The sequence below is a fragment of the Leguminivora glycinivorella genome, chromosome 9 (assembly GCF_023078275.1).
Source record: "Leguminivora glycinivorella isolate SPB_JAAS2020 chromosome 9, LegGlyc_1.1, whole genome shotgun sequence".
Taxonomy (NCBI): Eukaryota; Metazoa; Arthropoda; class Insecta; order Lepidoptera; family Tortricidae; genus Leguminivora; species Leguminivora glycinivorella.
The window spans coordinates 5,681,460-5,704,134 of NC_062979.1; the positions used below are offsets into that span (position 1 = coordinate 5,681,460).

The following is a 22,675-nucleotide window of genomic DNA, read 5'->3' on the forward strand; positions in this document are numbered from 1 at the left end:
CAAAGTGCAAAAATAAAAAACCGGCCAAGAGCGTGTCGGGCCACACTCAGTGTAGGGTTCCGTAGTTTTCCGTATTTTTCTCAAAAACTACTGAACCTATCAAGTTCAAAATAATTTTCCTAGAAAGTCTTTATAAAGTTCTACTTTTGTGATTTTTTTCATATTTTTTGAACATATGGTTCAAAAGTTAGAGGGGGGGGGACGCACTTTTTTTTCCTTTAGGAGCGATTATTTCCGAAAATATTAGTATTATCAAAAAACGATCTTGGTAAACCCTTATTCATTTTTAAATACCTATCCAACAATATATCACACGTTGGGGTTCGAATGAAAAAAAAAATCAGCCCCCACTTTACATGTATGGGGGGTACCTTAATAAAACATTTTTTCCCATTTTTTATTTCTGCACTTAGTCGGCGTGATTAATATACATATTGGTACCAAATTTCAGCTTTCTAGTGCTAACGGTTACTGAGATTATCCGCGGACGGACGGACGGACGGACGGACAGACAGACATGGCGAAACTATAAGGGTTCCTAGTTGACTACGGAACCCTAAAAACCGGCCAAGAGCGTGTCGGGCCGCTCAGTGTAGGGTTCCGTAGTAGGAGACGTTTTTTGAATTACACTCAGGTGGCGTGGCGCGGACGTCCGTTGCGCGCCCCGAGACACGCGACGCTTAAGTGGGAACGCTGGCTTAAACGTCGCGTGTCTCGGGGCGCGCAACGGACGTCCGCGCCACGCCACCTGAATGTAATTCAAAAAACGGGGCGCGTCTTACGTCCTTCCTATACAAAATGTACTGAGATGTTTTTTGAATTACACTCAGGTGGCGTGGCGCGGACGTCCGTTGCACGCCCCGAGACACGCGACGCTCTGATGTGGCCGGCCCCTATATAAAACCATCAAATCTTACCATTTTCTAAAAAAGCTTTAGCATCAGTTCTGTTTCCAACTACGATTACAGGATCAACCGCCAGCCCCAAAGTCGGATTCCGCCGCACATACTCTTTCGCCACTTCGAACGATTTCTCAGCCAGTGCGTTATTTTCCTCATTGATTAGTACTGAAATATTTTTAGTCGAGACAGGTTAACATAACATACAACATTTATTTAGATAAACCGTTCGCGGTTGACGAGCACATCGTATTTAAAATTAACTGCTAAAAATTCCACTTACAAACGTTTATATTCTGTGTCGTCTGAGAAAATGAATCTGGCACGAACAGAAATAGAAGCAAGATGGTGAGTGAAGACATTCTAATAATTTATAGATAATGTTATTTTATTTTGACCATGCCGATCTCCGGTCCGAGCCCGCCCGCCTGCTGGTCCTCTCGCGGCTGACTGGTGGAGCCGCGGCCGCATCACACGTGTACATTTGTTGTGTGGCGAGTAACCACGGCGATGCATGCCCTTGGTCAGCACCTCATTATTGATGATGTCTGTGCCATCACTGTTTGTATTTCGATGTCGCAACAGTAATGACAATCAATATCGTAATAGTAATGACGGTGAAGTACCATGAACTCCCAATTACTTAGGTTTTCATACTTAGTTAGGAGTTCATGGCACTTCGCCATCGATATAATTATCTATAACATTTTACCTTGTATCTACAATAGTATAAAAGCGATTAAGGCTTACATTAAATATTTTTTGATGGGTGGTTTGAAAAGTATAAACAACATATTGATTGGACTATTTTATTGCCAGAAATGTTTTACAAACACTAACTCCACTGGTACGAGAAGTGTTAAAACTGTACACTCTACTATATTCTAATAATCTAAATGTACTCTTGAATCAAAATTTAAACATGAATGTTAAGTTGTTAAAAAGTTAGTCTAAAATCTTAGTTTTAAATCTCTAACACAGAACACAATGTGTTTCAATATATTTTGTTTGGCAATAAAAATGAAGATTCATTTCCAAGGATTATCTTACATTCGAGGTTTGTAATCTTCTATCACATATAAATGGAGAAGAAAATAAATTAGAAAAACAGGATATAAGAAAAATAAAGATGCGTCCATAGAATCACTAAAATAGCACAAAAAGTAGGATGTCAATATTGTATCACCTTATATGTCAACTTTGAACTTTAATTCATTTTCGTTCCTTAAAATTACTTGTAGCACTGTGGTTTGTATATTCCATTGACTGCCTTCAGCGCCACTGGCCCAGCTGGCTTGACTACCACAGTGCATAATGACCAAAATGTCAAAGGAATGTTTAAATGGTTAAGTAATAATGCCTATGAAAAATAATGTGCGACGTAACTGCTAACTTAAATTTACAACTGAATTATCTAAACATTAAAATCTTAATTAATCTAGAATCCTTGTTTCTCGGAGGCTGTATAAGCGCGTCGTTCACAGAACGGATTGTGAATTGATTTCACACATAGTGAATTACTTTGGCAGTATTTTACTGGCAAAAACATATTATTCAATTACCAAACCAATGTAAGTTAATAGTTATCAATTCAATAACCCATTTCTAAGTCTGTTGAAATAGACACCAATACGCAAAACAGCATACAACACCTAACCAACTTCAGGTGATCAGTTCACTGCGATGCACTTGTCACAGTGCATGACCAACTGTTTTAATATTAATTTACACTTTACAGGTACTTCACAGGTAAGTTTAATACACAATGTATCATAAACCTAAACTTAGTGTTGTCACAAAAGAGCTCAACTCTATTACATCGGTATAAGTTATACATATAATATAATGTATAAAATCTATTGCTTGGGTTTGCTGTGGGGCATAATTTGCGTATAGGATATGTAGTATATAATTCAGTCTGTTTGAAGAGAGTTGAGCCCTATTGAACATGGATGCATTGCAGTAAACCGAGCGGTGTGCGGAGTGAGGTTTAGGCTGCGGCTTCCTCGGCCTCTGGAACGGGGGCTTCGTCTACCACTTTCGCTTTCTTCTCAGGGGTGGTCTTCTCAGCATCACCGTTGTCAGCAACGGATTTCCTCTTCACGGCAGCTTCCTTCTTTTCTGTAATATGATAAAATACAATGAATATTTTGTGTAAAACTTCAATCTAACACATAATAGTTTAAAACTCTATAAAAGAAATCCTTTTCTTTTTTAAAAAGGCATCAATTTTCACAAAGACCACTTAAGATGAAGTGGTAATAAATACAGTATTACATATATGGTATGTTTGAGTACTTGAGACCAAATCCAAATATAATATGTAAGGGACCATCCACACTCATAAGACGCATGTCTTGCGGCGCGCAACGGACGTCTCTGCCACGCCACCTGAATGTAATTTAACAAATGTCTCCTCAGTACATTCCGCCGCCGCCTGGGGCGCGTCTTACGTCCTTCCTATACAAAATGTACTGAGGAGACGTTTTTTGAATTACATTCAGGCGGCGTGGCGGAGACGTCCGTTGCGCGCCGCGAGACACGCGACGCCTAAGTGGGGACGCTGCCTAAGGGCCATTCCCTGATGGTTCTTGTCAAGTATGGATGTAAATGTAAAGAAATAAAAAAGTATACAAACCTGAGTCTCCGTTTTCGGTGGCGTCATTGCTCTCTTCGGCGTCACCGTTCTCGGCAGGGGTGTCCTCTGGCGCGTCTCCGCTGCCATTTTCTTCCTTGCCGTTGCTCTCGGGCGCTTCCGCGACCTTTTTGGCGGGAGACTTCTTCACTGGAGACTCCTTCGCCGCTTCGGTAGAGGTGACCTCCTCGGGAGCGGCGTCACTGAAAAATTTGAGTGACTAAGTTAGTCGAAGCGTAGATGATCAGAAACCTTATTAACTTTAACACGAACACCGAGCGTAATATACGCGCTTACGTGAGCCTATTGGATAACAAGTAACGGAACTTGGATAAACGTAATGCAACTTTACGAAGCACATACACTCGACGGATCAGAGCGTGGTAGGGGTATAAAAGGAAAAGTGTGTCGGAACAAAAACAAGGGCCGTTGTTTCGCAAGGCTGCATGTGGGAAAGTTGCAAAAGCGGAAACCAAACGTAAACACGATTCGCTGAATAAGTTACTCGCTCCAGTAGAGACGCCGCTTGGAAGCGTTAAAAATAACTAATGACAACATACGTGCCGTACCGGTGCTTGCGATAACGTAACCGACGTGTTGCAAAAGCCAACGCCGATCGCTGACAACACCTGCCAATATATTCTCAGTCTGATAGCGTAACGATATGGAATGACGTTTACGTTTACTTGACTGCAACCTGTCAAAAGTTTGCAAATAAATAGTTCGATGGCTTCGAAAACATTACTAAAACAATAAATTAGCAATGCTAAACACGTATGTAGTTACTTAAAATGAATGAACTTCATAGTAATAAAAAAAAGCCATTGACCTATTCAAGACCGCGCATTCTCGAAAAGTCCGCGTGTGCAAATTCAAAATAATATTTTAAAAAGAGCGCGGCGACGGAGGACGCGGAGTGGCGGCGCGCCGGCACGCTGCGCACCAAGCGCCATCTTGAATCCAAGCGCGGCCCGCGCCCGCCACCCGGCATGCTTTTACTTCAAGATATTAATGAAACGACGCGACTAGCAATATTCTGATATTATTTAAATAAAAATTGATAAACCGGTTCAATACCGAAACAACTTAAAATGGGCTAAACTTTAACACTACAACACGAAACATCAAAAGAATTGACATCGCACATTTTCCCGCGTGTACTAGCCGACGGCGTCCGCAGGATAAGTATAACAAAACTATCGATATGCATCAAAACAATAGCATAAAACACTATCTTTACTCTTCTGAGCGCTAGGAACCTAAAAACTGCATGGAAAATTAAGTACTTGTAGGGAAAATACCAATTTCACACTATAATAGGAAGCCATTTTGATCACGTTTTCCAAAGCCGCCAAAACTAAAAAAACAAAAACTTAATTTAACAGAATTCGTAAAAACTTAAAATCACTTACTTCTTTTCAATTGCTGCGTCTGCCATTGTTATTTAGAAGATTTTGATCTTTTTATTTAATTTAACCAAGCACGTGTCACGCACTGTACGGCACTGTTCACTGCACAAACACCGACGTCCAAATGAAGGAGGGGAGGAGGAAATAGAAAATATCATGCGCGTCGCTTCGCGGGGCCGCGGTTTGTAGTGAAGTAAGCGCGCTTACATCGTAGCAGTGAAACAGTACCATACCTCTTTTCTACAAGTTGGAGAAGGACGACAGTATTTTTCTCTCTTCTGACTCAGGCAACCTTGAATTTGGGTTTAAAATGAGGCAAAAACGAACAAGAAATAATTTTATACCTTTACCTTGCTCTGTTTTCAAAATAAATTTATTAGTATAATTCCACGTATTTTTAAAAATATGTAGAACTACTTAAACAACGAAAACGTTTTTTTTTTACTATAGCCTAAGTCCCTAGAGTCCTTACTAAAGGTAATGTGGAGCGTTGTGGGAAAACCACGGGAAAACCTAGACAAGCCCCTTTTCAAAGTAACCAAAGGTCAACCAGGGCATCCGGTGTTAGGCATGATATAAATGGAAATTCTAATAGTAACCTACGTTTTAATATTAACTTAGTTACATTAAAACATACAATATTTTTTCCCACGTGGAAGCACACCAGTGCCCACGCCAAGTTAATTTCGATTGACTGGGGACTATACGAGGTTACTGTAGTTACCGGTTACCGGCTGCCGGCCGGCAAAAATTTGTCTTTGTCCCTATTTTAATAAACTTTACCCAATTAATACCTATTATCTACTAATGTGCCAACGTTTTATTTCAAAAAAGAAAGTTAAAGTTTCAAAAAAGATACTTACCTACTTATCCTCCTAAGGCCCAAGGTCCTTCCTATAGTAATAATTAAGTTGGTCATTCAGACCCAGCTTCTTCAACGACTGTATAGTCATAGCGTACCACGGTCCTACCAGTAGGACTTATTATAAAAGCCATCATTTTGATTTCAAATTTCGCGCCAATTTAAACTGACGTATACGATTTTCTAGAGGGGTATTTTAGTTTGAATGTGAACACACTCATAAGCTTGAACAATAAAAAAAAATTGTCAAACTGACAAGTTACAGAAGGCAACATGGGTATTCCGTGAAGGAGAGGTTAGTAAATCCAATTTTATTCATGTAATCTTGAGTAATTTTTTACTAATTTTTAAATTATCTTCTTTTTATTAGTTATTTTACGGAGTTAAGTAATAATTTCTTTGATTTTGCTTATATTTTACGAAATACGGGATGTAAAAATATTAAGTCCTATAAGTAGTACCTCGGGTTTATACAACTACATAATTTAATAATAATGTTTGTGGTGGTTGCAAAAACTGACACATATTGCTTTTATTGTTGTAGTATTAAATGACAGAGAAACATAATTCGCTCTTAGGGAATCAGAAATAGAAACTTAAGATGAAGAAACAGACTTTTGCGACATAAAACTCATAGAAATAAATTTTGTACAAACAAGATTCCGATATGATTCCTCTAGTTCCTATGTCGATATTTCTCTGTCAGAACTAATTTCAAAGCCTAACCACGGCAGGATCCGATATTTCTTCGCTTTTTTCGCTTCTGCAGGACGTCGTCGAGAAGCGCCTAAGAGGACGATCTCACGCTCGCAGTGGAGTAACGTTCGTCCAAGAAGAGCGTAAAATCTTAATTTTTGGGTCTAGTAAACCACTAAAGACTGATTAAAAGTGATTAGTGCATTATATTATTTAAATAAGCCTATTATTTTATTGTATTCATTCAATAAAACTAAAAAAGAGACAAATCTTAAGTGAGTTTTTTTTATTTTCTTAATATAAATTACGTTTTTTTATAAGCCCATGGTCCTTCCTGTAGGACTTTTTTAATTAAAATCAAATTATCCTAAAAGGCATCATAAACTGATAATAAATATGCCCCAAAGCTGTTGGTGGCATACAAGTACAATAACATTAAAAAAATGTGTTCCTAATGTTTGGGCCTGAACGAGTATAAAACAATAGTACTACTGGTAGGACCGTGGTTCGCAATGACTAGGGGCCGAATTTCGCCTTGGGCCTTAGGAGGTTATCGATGTTGTGTTGTTTGAAGACTTTGAAGTTTGTACGTGTATTATTTTATTAAAAAGAGGTCAAAGATAAATAATGAAATCGTTCTAATTTATCAATCAATTACAAAATTTAGGGGTTTCAGCATCATGGTTTCAGTAAAAAAAAAAACAATTACATTCGTAGCGCCCACTATACAAAATTTTTGCTAGGGAATTTTGATTCTTATTTTACTTGAGATTGAATTTAATTGCATTTGTTCGAAAAATTTAAGATACAAAAGAAATTATATTTTATTTGTTTACCTGAAAGTTAAAATTCCGTTGAAACCAAATATACTTCAGAAAGTACATTGGGCGCCAAGAGGATACCAACGCAATCATGTTATATTCAATATCATATTCTTATGAATTCGAAGATTAGATATGTAGGTACCTCACAACATTACACCTCGTTTTGTAATAGTTGATCCTATTGTGAAATATGTATAATAAGTATAATAACGCTGTAAGGTGTGGTATTTGAAATCAATTAATAATACATACACACATAGTTACTTTGCGTTTGAAATGTTGAATGCATGGCAATTTGAATGAATGCAGTCTTATAAAATAATCAATTTAAAAAATTCAACTTTCTTTTTTTACAATTGCTAGTAGGTAACCCGCGTTTGTACTACAATTTGATTGCACATTATGTACATACTCATTATTTATATTTTTATTTTGATACGTGGTATGCCTGAAAAGTGCATTCTGCCTCGAGTGAACATAAATTAATTCTAATTAATACAACAATTAAAGTAACGTGGAGTTTTCGTGGGATCGACGACCCCACTACCTTGAATTTGTACATTTTCGCGTTAGTCATCTAGGTTTAAAAAAAATTATAAGTACATATTCAATTGGTACCTAAATCTATATTTCTAAAAGACACTTTTCTAAAAAAAGGAGCTGGTATTTAATGTTGCTCTAAATATTATAACGAACCATCTAAATTAAACTAAATATCAAATGAGTTTAGTATAAAATTAATTTATATAAAAATATTTTGATTATGTAGAAATCGCTAAGATATCAAAAGTAATAAAAGGTATTGCTAAAATATTTTAGTTCAGTTATTAGTACCAAATTTTTGTTGCCTACCACCAAGTTTGTTTTAGCGAGCGTTAGTGTTTTTTTATATATATGCATATTTCATTGACCTGCAGTTCAGGGCTGTAGCTGATCTTGGAAATGTTTAAAATACTTACGCATGTTCATTCTTCCCAAAAATGAGTTCGATGTTCTGCTGCGGTTGACGCCACAAAACCGTCGAGCCGAGTGGAATCATCGTACCATTGTATCGTGTAGTTCAACTCTACCGGTTATGTAATTTTGATCTTTATTCGGAGGAGACAAGAATTTTGACTATACGGCTGTACGCATATAGATCGTGGTTAATGTCAGGTCGTTGGCTCTTGAAAGAAATCTTGGCACAAGTTGGTGATTTCGTCAGAGGGAATTCGTCAACCAGAACATTTGGAAGGTGTGCTGTAGATACCTGCCGCCTAACCTCATTTGTAGGGACTGAATGAACTTACTCATCGTACCTAAGTAGCTTATGTACTTTGTAGGTATTTAAATTATAGGTATACTAATTAAGTATAGTCTATATGACAGTGACTGCACTATTGTACATGCGTATCCTTAGAATAGGAATACATATAATAAATAATGTTATGTAGTTAACTTGAAACAAGATATACATTCAAAAATTTGAAACTAATGACAGGCAGTTAGGTACTAGGTAGTTAGCACTAGTAGTAGTCATATTTTAGGGACGTCACGATAATCGTTTGAATTTAACTAAATATTAGGAAAGTATCATCTATCAGCATTGTCACTATTGTCAGTCATCAAAGGACCAAACTAAGTACTATAACGTACAAAGGGGTGATCTCATTTGAGCGGAGAAAACGAGGGCAAGCTAACATGCAACACATTTTTCACAAGCTTAAAGCTCACTAGCGCCACTGGAAAAGCCGTTTTAATCTGAACTAAAGAAGCATGAAAGATCATCTACAACCGACAGCGCGGGAACAAAAAATAAGGAGCAAAAAAGAACTTTATATTTGTTAACATACAATAGAAAATAGTTTTACTGGGGCTCAGACGTTAACGTAATTTAGAAGCTTTATAGTAATTTGTACTCTGTTGTATTCGTTACAAGAATTAAATTCGTCCAGCGTAAGAGTTACGTGCAAATGTGTATAGCCGCACTGTTGCTATGCCATTCCCAAGGCGTCGAGGTTATTCGACGTAGTTCATATCCGTAGTTCTCGTGCTTTTGTGGTGACTGAACTTAGACACACAATATTAATAGATTTTGGACTTTGATGCCAAGTAACTGAGTTCGTTTCAGGTGTTATCAGAGACTCTGACTAATTTTAATGCGAGTATTTACGTTTATTGTTGCTTGGTTATTATTATTATAGTCTAAGCCTCGACTCGGTATTGTCGTTTAAATACCAAACACATTTTTGTTACTAACTGAGTAGACAGCAAGAGCAAGATCAGATTACCCTTTTCTATTACACTTGAAAAAAGACATGAAAGCAGGATTTCAGCGATATACAAATAAATATTAAATAATTGTCATACCTACCGTTAACTATTACTGCGATCCGTCAACCGATAAGCGTAATCGTGAAATAATATTGTATTATTATATTCGATGTTAACTATAGTTTCAGCTCTATTAGTAATAAATCGGTATCGGTACGTCTGTAATTATATCAGTAGCACCGCTTGATAGAAATTTACTTGTTTTACAATTTATAATATAATTCAGCAGCTGCCTATACAACTAGTACCTACATAATCGATTAGTAACAATACTTATGTACGTGATAGACTAGGTACAGTCAGCCAAAAAATTGGTTTACCACTTTTCGACCTTATGTGTTTAATATAGAGTCGAAAATTGGCAAACCACTTTCTTGGCTGACCGTACATATAACATAACATCATACATTACTTTACTTACTTTTCTATTTTCCGTTACCTATTGCGATTAATTATTTAGATTTTCTATGTAGGAAACAAATTTTAATTTTTAAGGTTCAGAGACTAGAAAAGTGATAGCTGTTTTTTGGATCATACTAAATATGTGTCCACTATAAATTTTATTAATCATTTTGAGTTTCTCGACGGACTCCATCCAAAGAATGGGGCCCGTTTTTTTTCTATACAGAAGAAGGCCTTCAATTTTTCTAATATAATGAATGTCATTTCTCTTGTCCTAAGTAATAATGAATGGCCTATTGATATAATCAGGAAATTTAAGTGTTAGGCCGGCAACAGAACCGATAGTATTAAAATTAGTAGTAGTATTATTAGTAGTATTTATATATGTATTATAGTTATTATAGTTATTATTGTCTTAAATAGGTAAAAAATATTTATATAAGTCCCTATTTTTTTTCTTCTATAAAATAGTCCAATAAAATCAAGTCTTTAGTGTTCTTTACATATCCCGCACCTTTTTTCAAAGGAGTGGTCTTCTCTATTATATATTCTGTGGTTTGGCCTAAAGGTTGACTGGTAGAGAATGCCATGTAGCATTAAGTTCGCCTTTTGTAACTGTATATTTTTACTGTGCAATAAAGTTTAAATAAATAAATAAAATTCATAATCTGAAAAATCATTATAAAAATCACATCGAGGATTTCCATACAATTTCTTAACGGTCCACATACTTATTTTTTAAGATTATGAATTTTCAGATTAATCTGACAGATCGTATACAACTCTTTTTTTCAGTTTATGAATTTTAAGACTGTCTGTTGCCGGCCTTACAACCATATAACAGTTGCCCTTGTCCAAACCTCTGCTACGAGTTTTTGACGTTCCAGAATAGGTTTAGGTTTTTACGTCACGTAAACGTCACATTATAATTATGGACATAGGTATACAGCGCTCCCAAACGGTTAAGTACTATAGAACTGAAAACTTAATACATATAATGCTACTTATCACTATCAAGACTATTCTAAAACTTCAACTTATTCTAAAATAAACGTCAAAAAATCGTGATTTATTATCTCTGAAGTACTCTCTAAAACAAACAAGCCTGGGACCCAGAGGCGACGAACGGTCCCCGCCGATTATAATACATTAACAATCAATGTCCCCCTGTGGATGTGGGGATTGACCAGATTCAAATTAACTGGCATTATTTTCGATCACAACGGAATCAAAATCAAGTCTTTTTTTAGGGTTCCGTAGTCAACTATAGCTTCGCCAACCTTATAGTTTCGCCATGTCTGTCTGTCCGTCCGTCCGTCCGTCCGTCCGCGGATAATCTCCGTAACCGTAAGCACTAGAAAGCTGAAATTTGGTACTAATATGTATATCAATCACGCCAACAAAGTGCAAAAATATAAAATGGAAAAAAATGTTTTATTAGGGTACCCCCCCTACATGTAAAGTGGGGGCTGATATTTTTTTTTCATTTCAACCCCAACGTGTGATATATTGTTGGATAGGTATTTAAAAATAAATAAGGGTTTACTAAGATCGTTTTTTGATAATATTAATATTTTCGGAAATAATCGCTCCTAAAGGAAAAAAAGTGCGTCCCCCCCCTCTAACTTTTGAACCATATGTTTAAAAAATATGAAAAAAATCACAAAAGTAGAACTTTATAAAGACTTTCTAGGAAAATTGTTTTGAACTTGATAGGTTCAGTAGTTTTTGAGAAAAATACGAAAAACTACGGAACCCTACACTGAGCGTGGCCCGACACGCTCTTGGCCGGTTTTTATTTACTAGGTTAACGCCTGTCATGGTTTTGTTATTTCTATGTTTTCCAACTGCTGCTGCTATGATTAAAGTATGACACTCAATATGTTAAACATATTAAACGTAGGTATCTGTGAGTTATGACAATCAGCGAGACGCTTTCAGGCACGTTTCCAAAAGTGTTTTTTATAATGTTTCTAAAAGTAAGGCAAACATTTGGTAAAGCAAGCGGTAAGACGAAAAAGTAGGTACATACTTGCATAAATACTATACTTACTTGTTATTAATAATCATTATTTTCTCTAAGACCAAATTAAATTATTTCATAGGAAATATTTTAATTTGTGTTTTTTAGTAGACACACTACTATTATTTAACTATAAACTGAAATAAATGTCATATACAAAGAAAAAATGACCAAGGCCTCCAATCCAGCATCGGACACTTGGAGGCCTTGGTCATTTTTTCTTTGTATATGACATTTATTTCAGTTTATAATCATTATTTTATTAAAATCAAGATATAACACCCATATCATTGACATATTGCACTTATATTTTCCCCAAACTTGGCAAAACATTACCGTGCCCATGTGTAATTTTGTAATGTGCTTACTTAACAATTACTCAACAATTTTGCATAAAATTAATATTTGAACTTCCACCCCTATTATGATTGCTTTTTAACTACACTGAGACTTTAGCACGTGCTGTGGAAACGGGAGCTAGCCGCCGGGAATAATAGAAACAAAGGTCTTTGTTTAACAGATTACGGCTAAAGCGAAAAGTTCATCCCAGAAAATTCATACTATACGTAGTATTAGGAACTTACTCGTAACTCAATATGGACAAAGTGGGACGTTTTCCCGTGCACACACAATTTATTACAGTCACTGATCCCAAAATTTTAGTAAATAACGGAATCCCAATGTGTGCGCTCGCGACAGCATTATTTTAAATGTAGTAAATGTGTATAGCGGCGTCCCGCTCATACCACACCTGGCGTTCCGTTAGTACTGAAACAAAATGAAAATTTTGTACATCTGTGACCAGCCAAGCCTATTTCTATTCTTGCAGTCGCTTAAAAATCCAGTTAGCAAAAGAAATGCCACTGTATAATAGCGTACAAATACAGAAGAGTCCGAGACTACCGTATCTTTCGCCACGGAGATTGCACAAAACAACATGTTGATTAATTTTATTTTCACTTGCACAGGGCCCAAATTAGATATCTACTTCGTAAAATATAGGTATTGGTAAGATACCTATGAGTAGGTACTTAATTAATAAAGCTAAGTCGTCTAATTTCGAAAGTCACAAAAAAATCACCATAATGTTATTTCCATCATATTAAGATTCCCCTTTCGGAATTACCCGAGCATTTCTGTTTTCGGAATTACCTAATGCACCTTACATCTACATACTAAGTACCTCACCTCACCTCAGCTAAGTATCAAGTAAAACATAGGTAGCTATAGCCGACCTAGTAATTACAAGTATTTAGCTTTAGCACAATTAACTTCTTTCACATTCAATTAATAAATAGCTAGGCAGGTATCTAGGTGTTGTGCAATAACTGGGTATAATCTACAAGGAAAATATTGAAATGGGATTACTGTTTACCAGCGCCAACTACACTCGAGCAAATAAAAAAGCGGGTCGTTGTACAAAAGTTACAAAACGAATGACAGCTGTGACTGATAACTGATAAGCCGATAGCAAAATATGTACAAACAAAATATCGATTAAATTAAATTAGTTCAATAAATGGTCGCTAGCAGCAGCACAGTCGTGAGAGACGCCATGAAAACCACAGCGCACGCTGACTGCGCAACAAGTTGGTGCTGCCACCTATTAGCCGTCACTGACATCGCTGCAGTGTTGCCAATAAAAATAATGATTAGACATTGGTAGAATTTACATTTCCTATTATTTCAGAGATCAGTAAATACAGGTTCATCACACTCTAGATAATTTGATAACATACTCTAAATAACTTGAATCAATGCAGGACTACAATTAATCATATCACATTGCATCACTATGAATTCTAATCTAACATCGCTTTTTCTCTGTTATGGTGAGGTCTTACAGTTACACTTCTAGGATTTATTAAGGTACAGCGGGGCAAATCTTGACTGGAGGGCAAATGTAACTGGTATTTTTTTTCTGTTTTACAATGTTTGCATTATTAAATAGAGTGTCCACCGGTTAGTGTACACTCTATTTAGTGTACATGGTAGGCGTGTTCAGTGGATATATGTAGAACTCAACATCATAGTGTAATAATGGACAAAATGCATTAGTTACAACTGTCCCCCAGTCGAGATTTGTCCCGCAGTACCTTAGTAAATATATTTTTAATTATTCTTACCTTTTAAGACTTTGTCATCACTGCTTCTCATTTTTTAGTAATTGTCTGTTGTTTATATTTTTTCTATTATAGTTTTTTAGACCTTTAGATACTGTAGAAATCTCTAATGGTGCTCCCACGCTGCGCTGGGCCGTTGTAAATGTTTTATAACATTTGCGCTGTCCCTGTCACACCATTCAATGTTGGCATGAATCTTTCATTGATTCAATATTTATAATTGTAATTTTTGGGTAGCAACAATGGAAATAAAAAAGAAGTCCCTCATTCCCAGTCATTTTACTCATATAATTATTGCCATTGTTGTCCCACAGCTATACAGGGTAGGGCCTGTAACAAAAGCAAAAAATTCAACTGGAGGATATATCATAAACCTACTCGTTAAACTAACAAACATTTTGTTCAGCGACTTTTAAAAATTATGAAGTCCTTCATTATTTTATTTTTCATACAAAATAAATAGTATCTTCAATGTACGCCATTATTGTCACGCTTTAGACTTAACAGAATTTGCAATTCATTACCTCTTAGGAAAAACTTTCAAGGGCGATAAAAATCTAAATAATCAATATCAATTATTTTTGTAGTCGGTGTCGGTACCAGCCCTGTTCCTCGCCTTGCTATTGCCTGTTTGCCCTACCCACGCAGGTAGGGCTGGCCTCGACTGCAAAAATAATTGATAAGTTTATAATTTGGATGTTTAGATTATTGCAATACGATAAGAAATCTGATTTCAAAAGGTTTAGGTAGGGAATCTAATCATCATATTATTTAAATGTAAAATTATTTTTTGCTTTTTAGTTTCTCCGTGTTTGTTTCTAACGCGCTTATTTTTTGAAGGCGTTTTTTTAAACGTACGTACGATTTAAAAAAAAATCGGTTTACGATTCTCGGAGATATCGAGTAACATAAATAAAAAAAATCAGTCTAAATGAGAACCTCCTCTTTTTTTTAAGTCGGTTAAAAACTGGACGCCGAACGAAAAGTAACTACATAACTTGTAACTACGAGTAAACACAAGGCACGCGTCTGCAGCAAGCAGCAAGGCGGTTAGATTACATGACATACCTCAAACCATGTTAGACGTGTCGCTGTCACACTTGCGAATTTACACATTTATTACATTTTACATGCAAAACTTCGCGCGTCTTGGGTATTTACTGGTCGACAACTATTTCAAACGCTAGATTGTGGCAGATGACGGGGCAAAAACCCATAGGAAGGAAATACGCGCATGTAAATGGTGATGGATAGGGCACGTGGTACGCAGAGCAGACAACCACCTGTCCAAGCAAGTCTCTGATGGCCATCACCTGGCAGTAGACGGTCGGGACGGCCTTGTACCACGTGGAGGCGGTCAGTGGAGATGGAGAAGGAGGCTGGCTCAAGTAGACTAGGCTGGAAGGATTTGGAAGCAGTCGCCCAGGATAGTGAAAAGTGGAAGATTCTTCTAAGAGCCCTATGTCCCTAATAAGGAATAACAGGAACATGATCATCACATATAAAACCACAGAATATATAAAAGTACAAGTAAAACTACAAAGAATCACGTAAATCAAGGTTTTGCGGTTGGTCCTTCACTGTGCAATTGGCGCCTTCTGAGAAAAGTTTGGCTTTAAATCCCCTAATAAAAGCGTATATGGAACCCTTCGTCAAAACAATGTATTTTTGATAGGAGTTTTTTTGATGAAAATGGTAGTTTTTTTATAGGCACTGGTAACACTGTCATAATTGACCGCCTCCCGTGCCGTGAGCAAAGAGCAAATCGTTCGCTCGCTCGCTCGATCTCGCTCTGTCGATCGAGTCTGATTGTGGAAGCCATTTTATTCTTGGGGATTGTGAATGTGACAAAATATTTTTAGTTTTTTGTACCCAGAACTTTTGTGTAAATGTGTGCCTGCGTTATGTGTTGTTTGTGACGTGTGTTAGTGATTTTAAAACTAGGAATGTTCATGCTCGTAATGGGTTTGTGTTGACTTGCCTCGTTTCGTACGCGGTCGCAAGGGCAGGGATCGATTAGTGCAAGGCGGCCTCTAATAACGGCGAATCGAGGCCCCGGCTGGACTAGTTAGCAGTGCCGCCATGGGCAACAATGCCGCCACCGCCAACAAAAAGGTGGACGCCGCCGAAAGCGTCAAAGAGTTCCTGGACCAGGCCAAAGAGGATTTCGAAGAGAAATGGAAGAAAAATCCTACCAACACCGCCGGACTGAACGACTTTGAGCGAATAAAAACGCTCGGAACGGGATCGTTCGGTCGAGTCATGATAGTCCAACATAAGCCCACCAAGGAATACTATGCTATGAAAATATTGGATAAGCAAAAAGTGGTTAAATTGAAACAGGTGGAACACACGCTTAACGAGAAGCGAATCCTCCAGGCGATCAATTTCCCGTTCTTGGTGAGCCTCAAGTTCCACTTCAAGGACAACTCGAACCTGTACATGGTGCTGGAGTATGTGCCCGGTGGAGAGATGTTCTCGCACCTGCGTAAGGTGGGCCGTTTCTCGGAGCCGCACTCGCGATTTTACGCCGCGCAGATCGTGCTCGCCTTCGAATACCTGCATTACCTCGACCTCATCTACCGGGACCTCAAGCCTGAGAATCTGCTTATAGATTCTCAGGGTTATCTCAAAGTGACTGACTTCGGGTTCGCGAAGCGCGTGAAGGGCCGTACGTGGACGCTGTGCGGCACACCAGAGTACCTCGCGCCCGAGATCATCCTGTCTAAGGGCTACAACAAGGCCGTGGACTGGTGGGCACTAGGAGTTCTCGTCTATGAAATGGCGGCCGGCTACCCGCCGTTCTTCGCCGACCAACCCATTCAAATCTACGAGAAAATCGTCTCGGGCAAAGTTCGGTTTCCTTCGCACTTCGGGTCAGATCTAAAAGACCTGCTGCGCAACCTGCTGCAGGTGGATTTGACGAAGCGCTACGGCAACCTAAAGGCGGGCGTGAACGATATCAAAGGACACAAATGGTTCGCGAGCACCGACTGGATCTCAGTCTTCCAGAAGAAAATAGAGGCGCCGTTCATCCCGCGCTGCAAGGGCCCGGGTGACACGAGCAACTTCGACGACTACGAGGAGGAGGCGCTGCGCATCTCCTCGACGGAGAAGTGTGCGAAGGAGTTCGCCGAGTTCTGAGCGCACTGGAGGTGCCTGCACGCGGACACCGTGAGTAGGTATTTTGTATTAGTGAATTCTCTACAAAGACGTGGTCGCGACGCGACGAGTGCTCTTTGCCTTCGGCCTCGGGTGGACATGGACGCTGACGCGCTCCGGGGCCGGCCCCGCAGGTGGATTCAGTTCGGAGCATAGGCGTGATGAAGTAGAACTGATTTCCGATATTTCGGTGGCGTTCATTTGCTTAGTGCCCTTTCAGAATGACATAACATAGCAGTTATAGATGAAGTGTCCTAATTCAACTGATATTCCCCAATGTTAGGACTGCAGAAGTGCAATACCAGTGTTACATTGTTCAGAATCATGTTCTGTTCTGATTATGTTTTTCACCTAAATGATAGTTAGCTGCTGATAACAATGGATTGTGGTGGTCTTAAATTATTTATTGTTTTTAAGACATCAGTACAATTTTCCATATGAAATTCATGCTACATAATCTTCACAATCTAATTTTTGAATTTGAAGTTTGATGTACATCACTTAACAATCAGATTCTAGAGCTATTTGAATCACTACTTTTTAGTGGATTATTATTGAATTTCCTAAATAATGTTCTTATCTTGATGGAATGTTGTATAGATTTTAAATATTGACATTTCATAATTTGTTTTATTTAAAGTTAATTGGTTGATATTTTATTTAAGGAACTAACTACATGGCAATGTGGTGAGATTAGTTATTGTAACTGTGTAGTTGTGTTCACCCGTCTGTGCAATTGACCTATGTGTTTGTGATCTGATGTGAGAATTCCTTTCAAGTTTAAGTGTAATTTGTATAGTTCCTTATTTTGTAGATTTTATGGATTTTTATTGTGTAACAATTACATTAAACAACATGCCAGTCTTGTATAGGTAATCATCTATGATGTAACTAAACTTATTGCTAGCATCAGTTTAAGAAAAGCAATAAATTTTAACACTTTAAACATGTTCCCATTTATAAATAAAGCAATAATTCTCAGACAAACAAGAAAACAAATCCTCATTCAATCATTCTAAAAGAACTGGTTTCTTTTCTTACTTGGATGGAAATGTTGTTTTATTGTATACATAGGAATATGATTAAAATATCTTAGTAGTAATTCTCTTAAAATGCCATTTTACATGGTGATATCTTGTCATTGAGACTGATGTTATCAATAAGCGTATGTAGGTGTGTATAACAAGTTCTAATATCAATACATGACTGTCTCATAAGTGCTATTGGTTCGGTCCCATAACTTCTTGTTCCATGGAATGAGAGAACGGCTAACTGGCGATGTTTACTATAAAGTTTGTTAGCTATTAGATGTAGGATTGAATGGAAATGGATGGAAACTTTGAATCCAGGCTGTACAAATAAAAATATAGTTATTTGTAGTGCATTTGACATTGTGAAGACATTGTGCGCATCTGTGGTAATAGTTATTAGGTTGCATATCCCAGGGACAGGGAGAGAGCTGCACACTTCTCACCTTAAGACCACACTACAAGAATATGAACTACTGTACTGTCCTATGCTGAGTTTCCATGCTTGCCAGAGTGATGACAAGCCTATAGGACTCTGTTTCATATGGCTTGTTGCCATGCCTTGTCAAGCATATAAATCCAGTACCCCTGTATTGATGAAAACCTGTAGTTATACACAGGATAAAGGAACAAATGTATGTGTGTAGTGTACTATAAATATCTATTGTTTTTCCTATAACCTCATGTGTGTTCATCTAGTAATGATACAATACCATATCTCGATTTACAATCTACCTATTTTCTTAATTGAATCATTAGTGTTTATGTGTATTTTTTTAATAATATAAAGCACTACATTTTTTGCTGTAAAGATGATGTCTGTTGGTGAATTGTCGAGCAAAATAATATGTTATCTTACATGTTCATGTTGCTAACCACAGATATGAACTGAGCTGGTGAGCAACCTTATTTCTTGTTTAATGCCAATGTTACTTACATTGTTTACTTGGTGCCATAAAGATTCTTAGTAATGGGCCTGCTGTATAAATATTTTTTAAGACTTGTTAGAAATTCTTATTTATACCTTCATTACATGTATCACTTAGTTTTAAACATTACATGTCCACTCTCAGTGGTATGCTTGTCACAAACAGAACTAAATTATGCACTATTGTTATTTAAATTAGACTAAGTGGAGTAGCAAGTAACTATTTAGACAATGCTCGAGAATATGTTCTAACGTCACAAGATTTTATGAGATAGAAAAAGTTAATAGTCTGCCAGCAGTGTAGAAAATTACTAATTCCTATTTCTATCTCATGCCATTTTATGTTGTTACAATTTTTCTGTAATGGCCTGTTTACGCTTGGGTTAGGAACTTGTGCAAGTAGCACTTATGCACCTTTAATAAGTTTAGCAAGGATACTCGCTATTCCACGTAGCACGGTGCTTACTCGATTCAGATGTTAAATGAATGTATACAAGTGTATATTTAGAGCTTGTGTACAGGTGCTAGAGTAGAGAGTAACACGACACGGCTCCCTGTTACTGATCAGGTATATAACACAAGTATACATTCGCTGACGTGATAAACACGACACCTTATCAGCCGTTGCTTTATCATAGTCTAATGAGAGGCGTATTATGGTTGCTTTTATCATGTGATAAATAAAAGATAGCATCCCTTGCAAATGGACGTCTTTTTGATACTAGTTAAAGACAAATGCTCTGCATATGTCAATGTGTTAAGACTGATGTAAACGATGCCAGTTGTAAAGTGTTGCTGAATTCAGGAGGATGCATCTCAATTAGACAGATAACTGATAAAAGCGTCCATTATACGCCAGTATGTTTAGTCTCGATCATGAAATGTGCTCCCAATTTTTCTGTAATTTTACCAGGTCTATGTTTTAACAAAATCATGAACTAAAAATATCACTAAGAATCAATATTATGTATAGCAACTAGTCACTATCTGCTTGTTTTGTTCTATCTTTCCAAAGTTTAAATCGCATGAGAAGCCTTAGATTTTTATATTAGGTAGTGTAATGTTATTTATTAGTTAAGTAGGTGCTTGTTTCGGTTACGAATTGTATTATATAAGTGATGATGATACAGCAATGTAATCAAAGATTAAAATGTCTCATGCTTTCATGCCATTGTACTGTCACGCCTGTGCAATCAATGGATGTAAAAACAAGGTGCATATCGTTTTCTATAAAAGCGAAAGACATTCACCAACTAGACATTGTTTAACAAGATGCATTTCGATTTCGCCTTCAATTCTCGCGCAACGCTGTTTTTTGTAGTTTCATCACTGCAATATTTCTTTTTTGGATCGTAATAAGTAAGGTTCTGAGGTGTAGTTTTCCTTTGTTACTTCATTGTATATATCTAGAGTGGTCGTGTCCCCGATAAGTAGGAGATTTGATATCAGCTTCGGTATCCGCAGATCTTCATTCCAGTAGCTTCATAAAGGCTAGTTTAGGCGATGCCAGCGACTGTCGTTAGTCTTGCTCCACAGAACAGTGGCACTGCCTCCATTTAATCACTATTGTGTAAATCTAGCGTTAAAACGAAATAGAACCCGGGATCTTTCGTTGCGCTATCGATAACTCTGTCTTGTCAGCGATGTTAGTGCCAGCAACTGGCATCATGTAAACCAGCCTTATAAACTTGCTCATCAACCCAATGTGGACGTTCTAATGTGAACATTTTAAGCCATTTTGGATATTATAAACATTAGTGTGACAGTATGTGTAATTGAGAGCAGTCTTTTTATATCTGTGCGTATTAATATTAAAATGTTCACGTCTAGATCTATTATATCGAGTGCCTATAGCATTGAAGGTTCAAGTGTAAAAAGTCAGTTAATTTCAGTAATTATTTGTCACCATGTATTGATCTTCCATAAAATTACGATGAAATTAAAAATATCGATGTAACTTTTCGTTTGATTTCCTCCATCTGTTTAAACTTGTCTCAATATTCTCAATGTCCTGCTTAATGTGTTTATAATGTTACGCAAATCGCTCGAGTTGTAATGGTTTCGCAAATAATATTCAGACCCGTCGGTTGACATCTGCGTGATCTACGTCAGACGACATTTGCCTGTGTAGAGAATTACAATTGATAATTTAACGTTAAATGTAGGTGGTTTCTTATGAATATAAGTTTATGTAGACTAGACGAGTGTAGACTCTTCAAAAACATTGATACATTTAGGGCCATTTTGAATAGGTTAGTTTCCTATACTTAAAATAAAATATTGTATGCAGTGAACAAAATAAAGCACCACATAATTAGAAGAAAAATATGGACAGTAGTTATGTTTAATTTAATAGTTATTTGCGAGGGTTTCAAGGCGCGAAGGTTAAACAAACTTTGCCGCCGAGTGAAACACAAAATTTTTCACCACACCAACACGAACAAAATACGGGCTATAAAACATCAAACTAAATCAAATCTATCAATTTATTAAATATTTATGATTCAAAGTCATCATTTATTGGTAAATTCTACCAGCCAGTTAAAGATATCAAGTTAAAATCTGTATGAGATTACTTTGCACTCTTGTGGATAAAATGCAATTTTGCTATCTGTTTTCGAATAGCAAAGTAAGCCTTTGTCAGTTGGTGTGGTGAAAACATAATTTCTATTTAATAAGTCAAAGAGAAAGATATAAAGTAAATGAATTGACCGTGACGTCACTCCTCAGTATTTCATAGTAATTCCATATTAGCAAATCGTTTTGACAGTTCTTAAAAAGAAGCTGATATTGATAGTATAAGTTAGTACCGGCCATGAGCCAGTAGTCCTCACTGGACTATACGATCCTAATCAAGTCTTGTGAAAAAAATTAACTAAACAACAAAAACTTTGCTTGCTATGATACACAATTTATTACAGTTACTTTCTACATTAAACTCATCGGAAAATCATTACCTAAATCACTCAGTAAAAAATTAAAACAGTAACCCTTATTCATCGCTCTTGACTCTATAAATCTATGTTTACCAATATACTCACTACTCGGGCCTAGCATTATAGTAGTAGTATTTACTTACTCGAGAACAAAAAATGCGTTATGTAACCAGCCTTGAACTACTGGCTGCAATTTCAAAAGAATGCCGAGCCGATCGAGGCGACGTGAAAGTACGCAAGTTTGGAGACTTGAGTAAATACTCGTATCGTGTAGCAGGGGCTTAAGCAACGGACGTCCGCGCCACGCCGCCTCAATGTAATTCAAAAAACGTCTCCTCAGTACATTTTGTATAGGTGACCGGCCACACCAGAGCGTTGCGTGTCTCGGGGCGCGCAACGGACGTCCGCGCCACGCCACCTGAGTGTAATTCAAAA

The 22,675-nt window shown here is 37.2% G+C and overlaps 3 protein-coding genes across 3 annotated transcripts in view; 1 reads left to right on the plus strand and 2 right to left on the minus strand.

Annotated features, from left to right (window-relative positions):
* Positions 1 to 1,578, minus strand: part of LOC125229560 (ionotropic receptor 25a) — a 56,786-nt gene extending 55,208 nt beyond the window's left edge. Inside the window, exons 1-2 of the mRNA XM_048134435.1 lie at positions 1,183 to 1,578; positions 918 to 1,067 (exon numbers count right to left, since the gene is read on the minus strand). Coding sequence (XP_047990392.1) covers positions 918 to 1,067; positions 1,183 to 1,261 — 229 coding nt within the window. The 5' untranslated portion in view covers positions 1,262 to 1,578. The remainder of the gene's footprint in view (positions 1 to 917; positions 1,068 to 1,182) is intronic.
* A 116-nt stretch (positions 1,579 to 1,694) lies between these two features.
* LOC125229574 (nucleolin-like) lies at positions 1,695 to 5,103 on the minus strand. Its single transcript, XM_048134454.1, has 3 exons — positions 4,947 to 5,103; positions 3,538 to 3,737; positions 1,695 to 3,020 (listed from the first exon to the last, which is right to left on the minus strand). Exons 1-3 carry the CDS (start codon positions 4,970 to 4,972, stop codon positions 2,890 to 2,892), a joined length of 357 nt encoding a protein of 118 aa, XP_047990411.1. The 5' UTR covers positions 4,973 to 5,103; the 3' UTR covers positions 1,695 to 2,889.
* Positions 5,104 to 15,946: 10,843 nt separating this feature from the next.
* Positions 15,947 to 21,261, plus strand: LOC125229566 (cAMP-dependent protein kinase catalytic subunit 1). Its single transcript, XM_048134444.1, has one exon. It carries the CDS (start codon positions 16,269 to 16,271, stop codon positions 17,328 to 17,330), a length of 1,062 nt encoding a protein of 353 aa, XP_047990401.1. The 5' UTR covers positions 15,947 to 16,268; the 3' UTR covers positions 17,331 to 21,261.
* Positions 21,262 to 22,675: the final 1,414 nt, after the last annotated feature.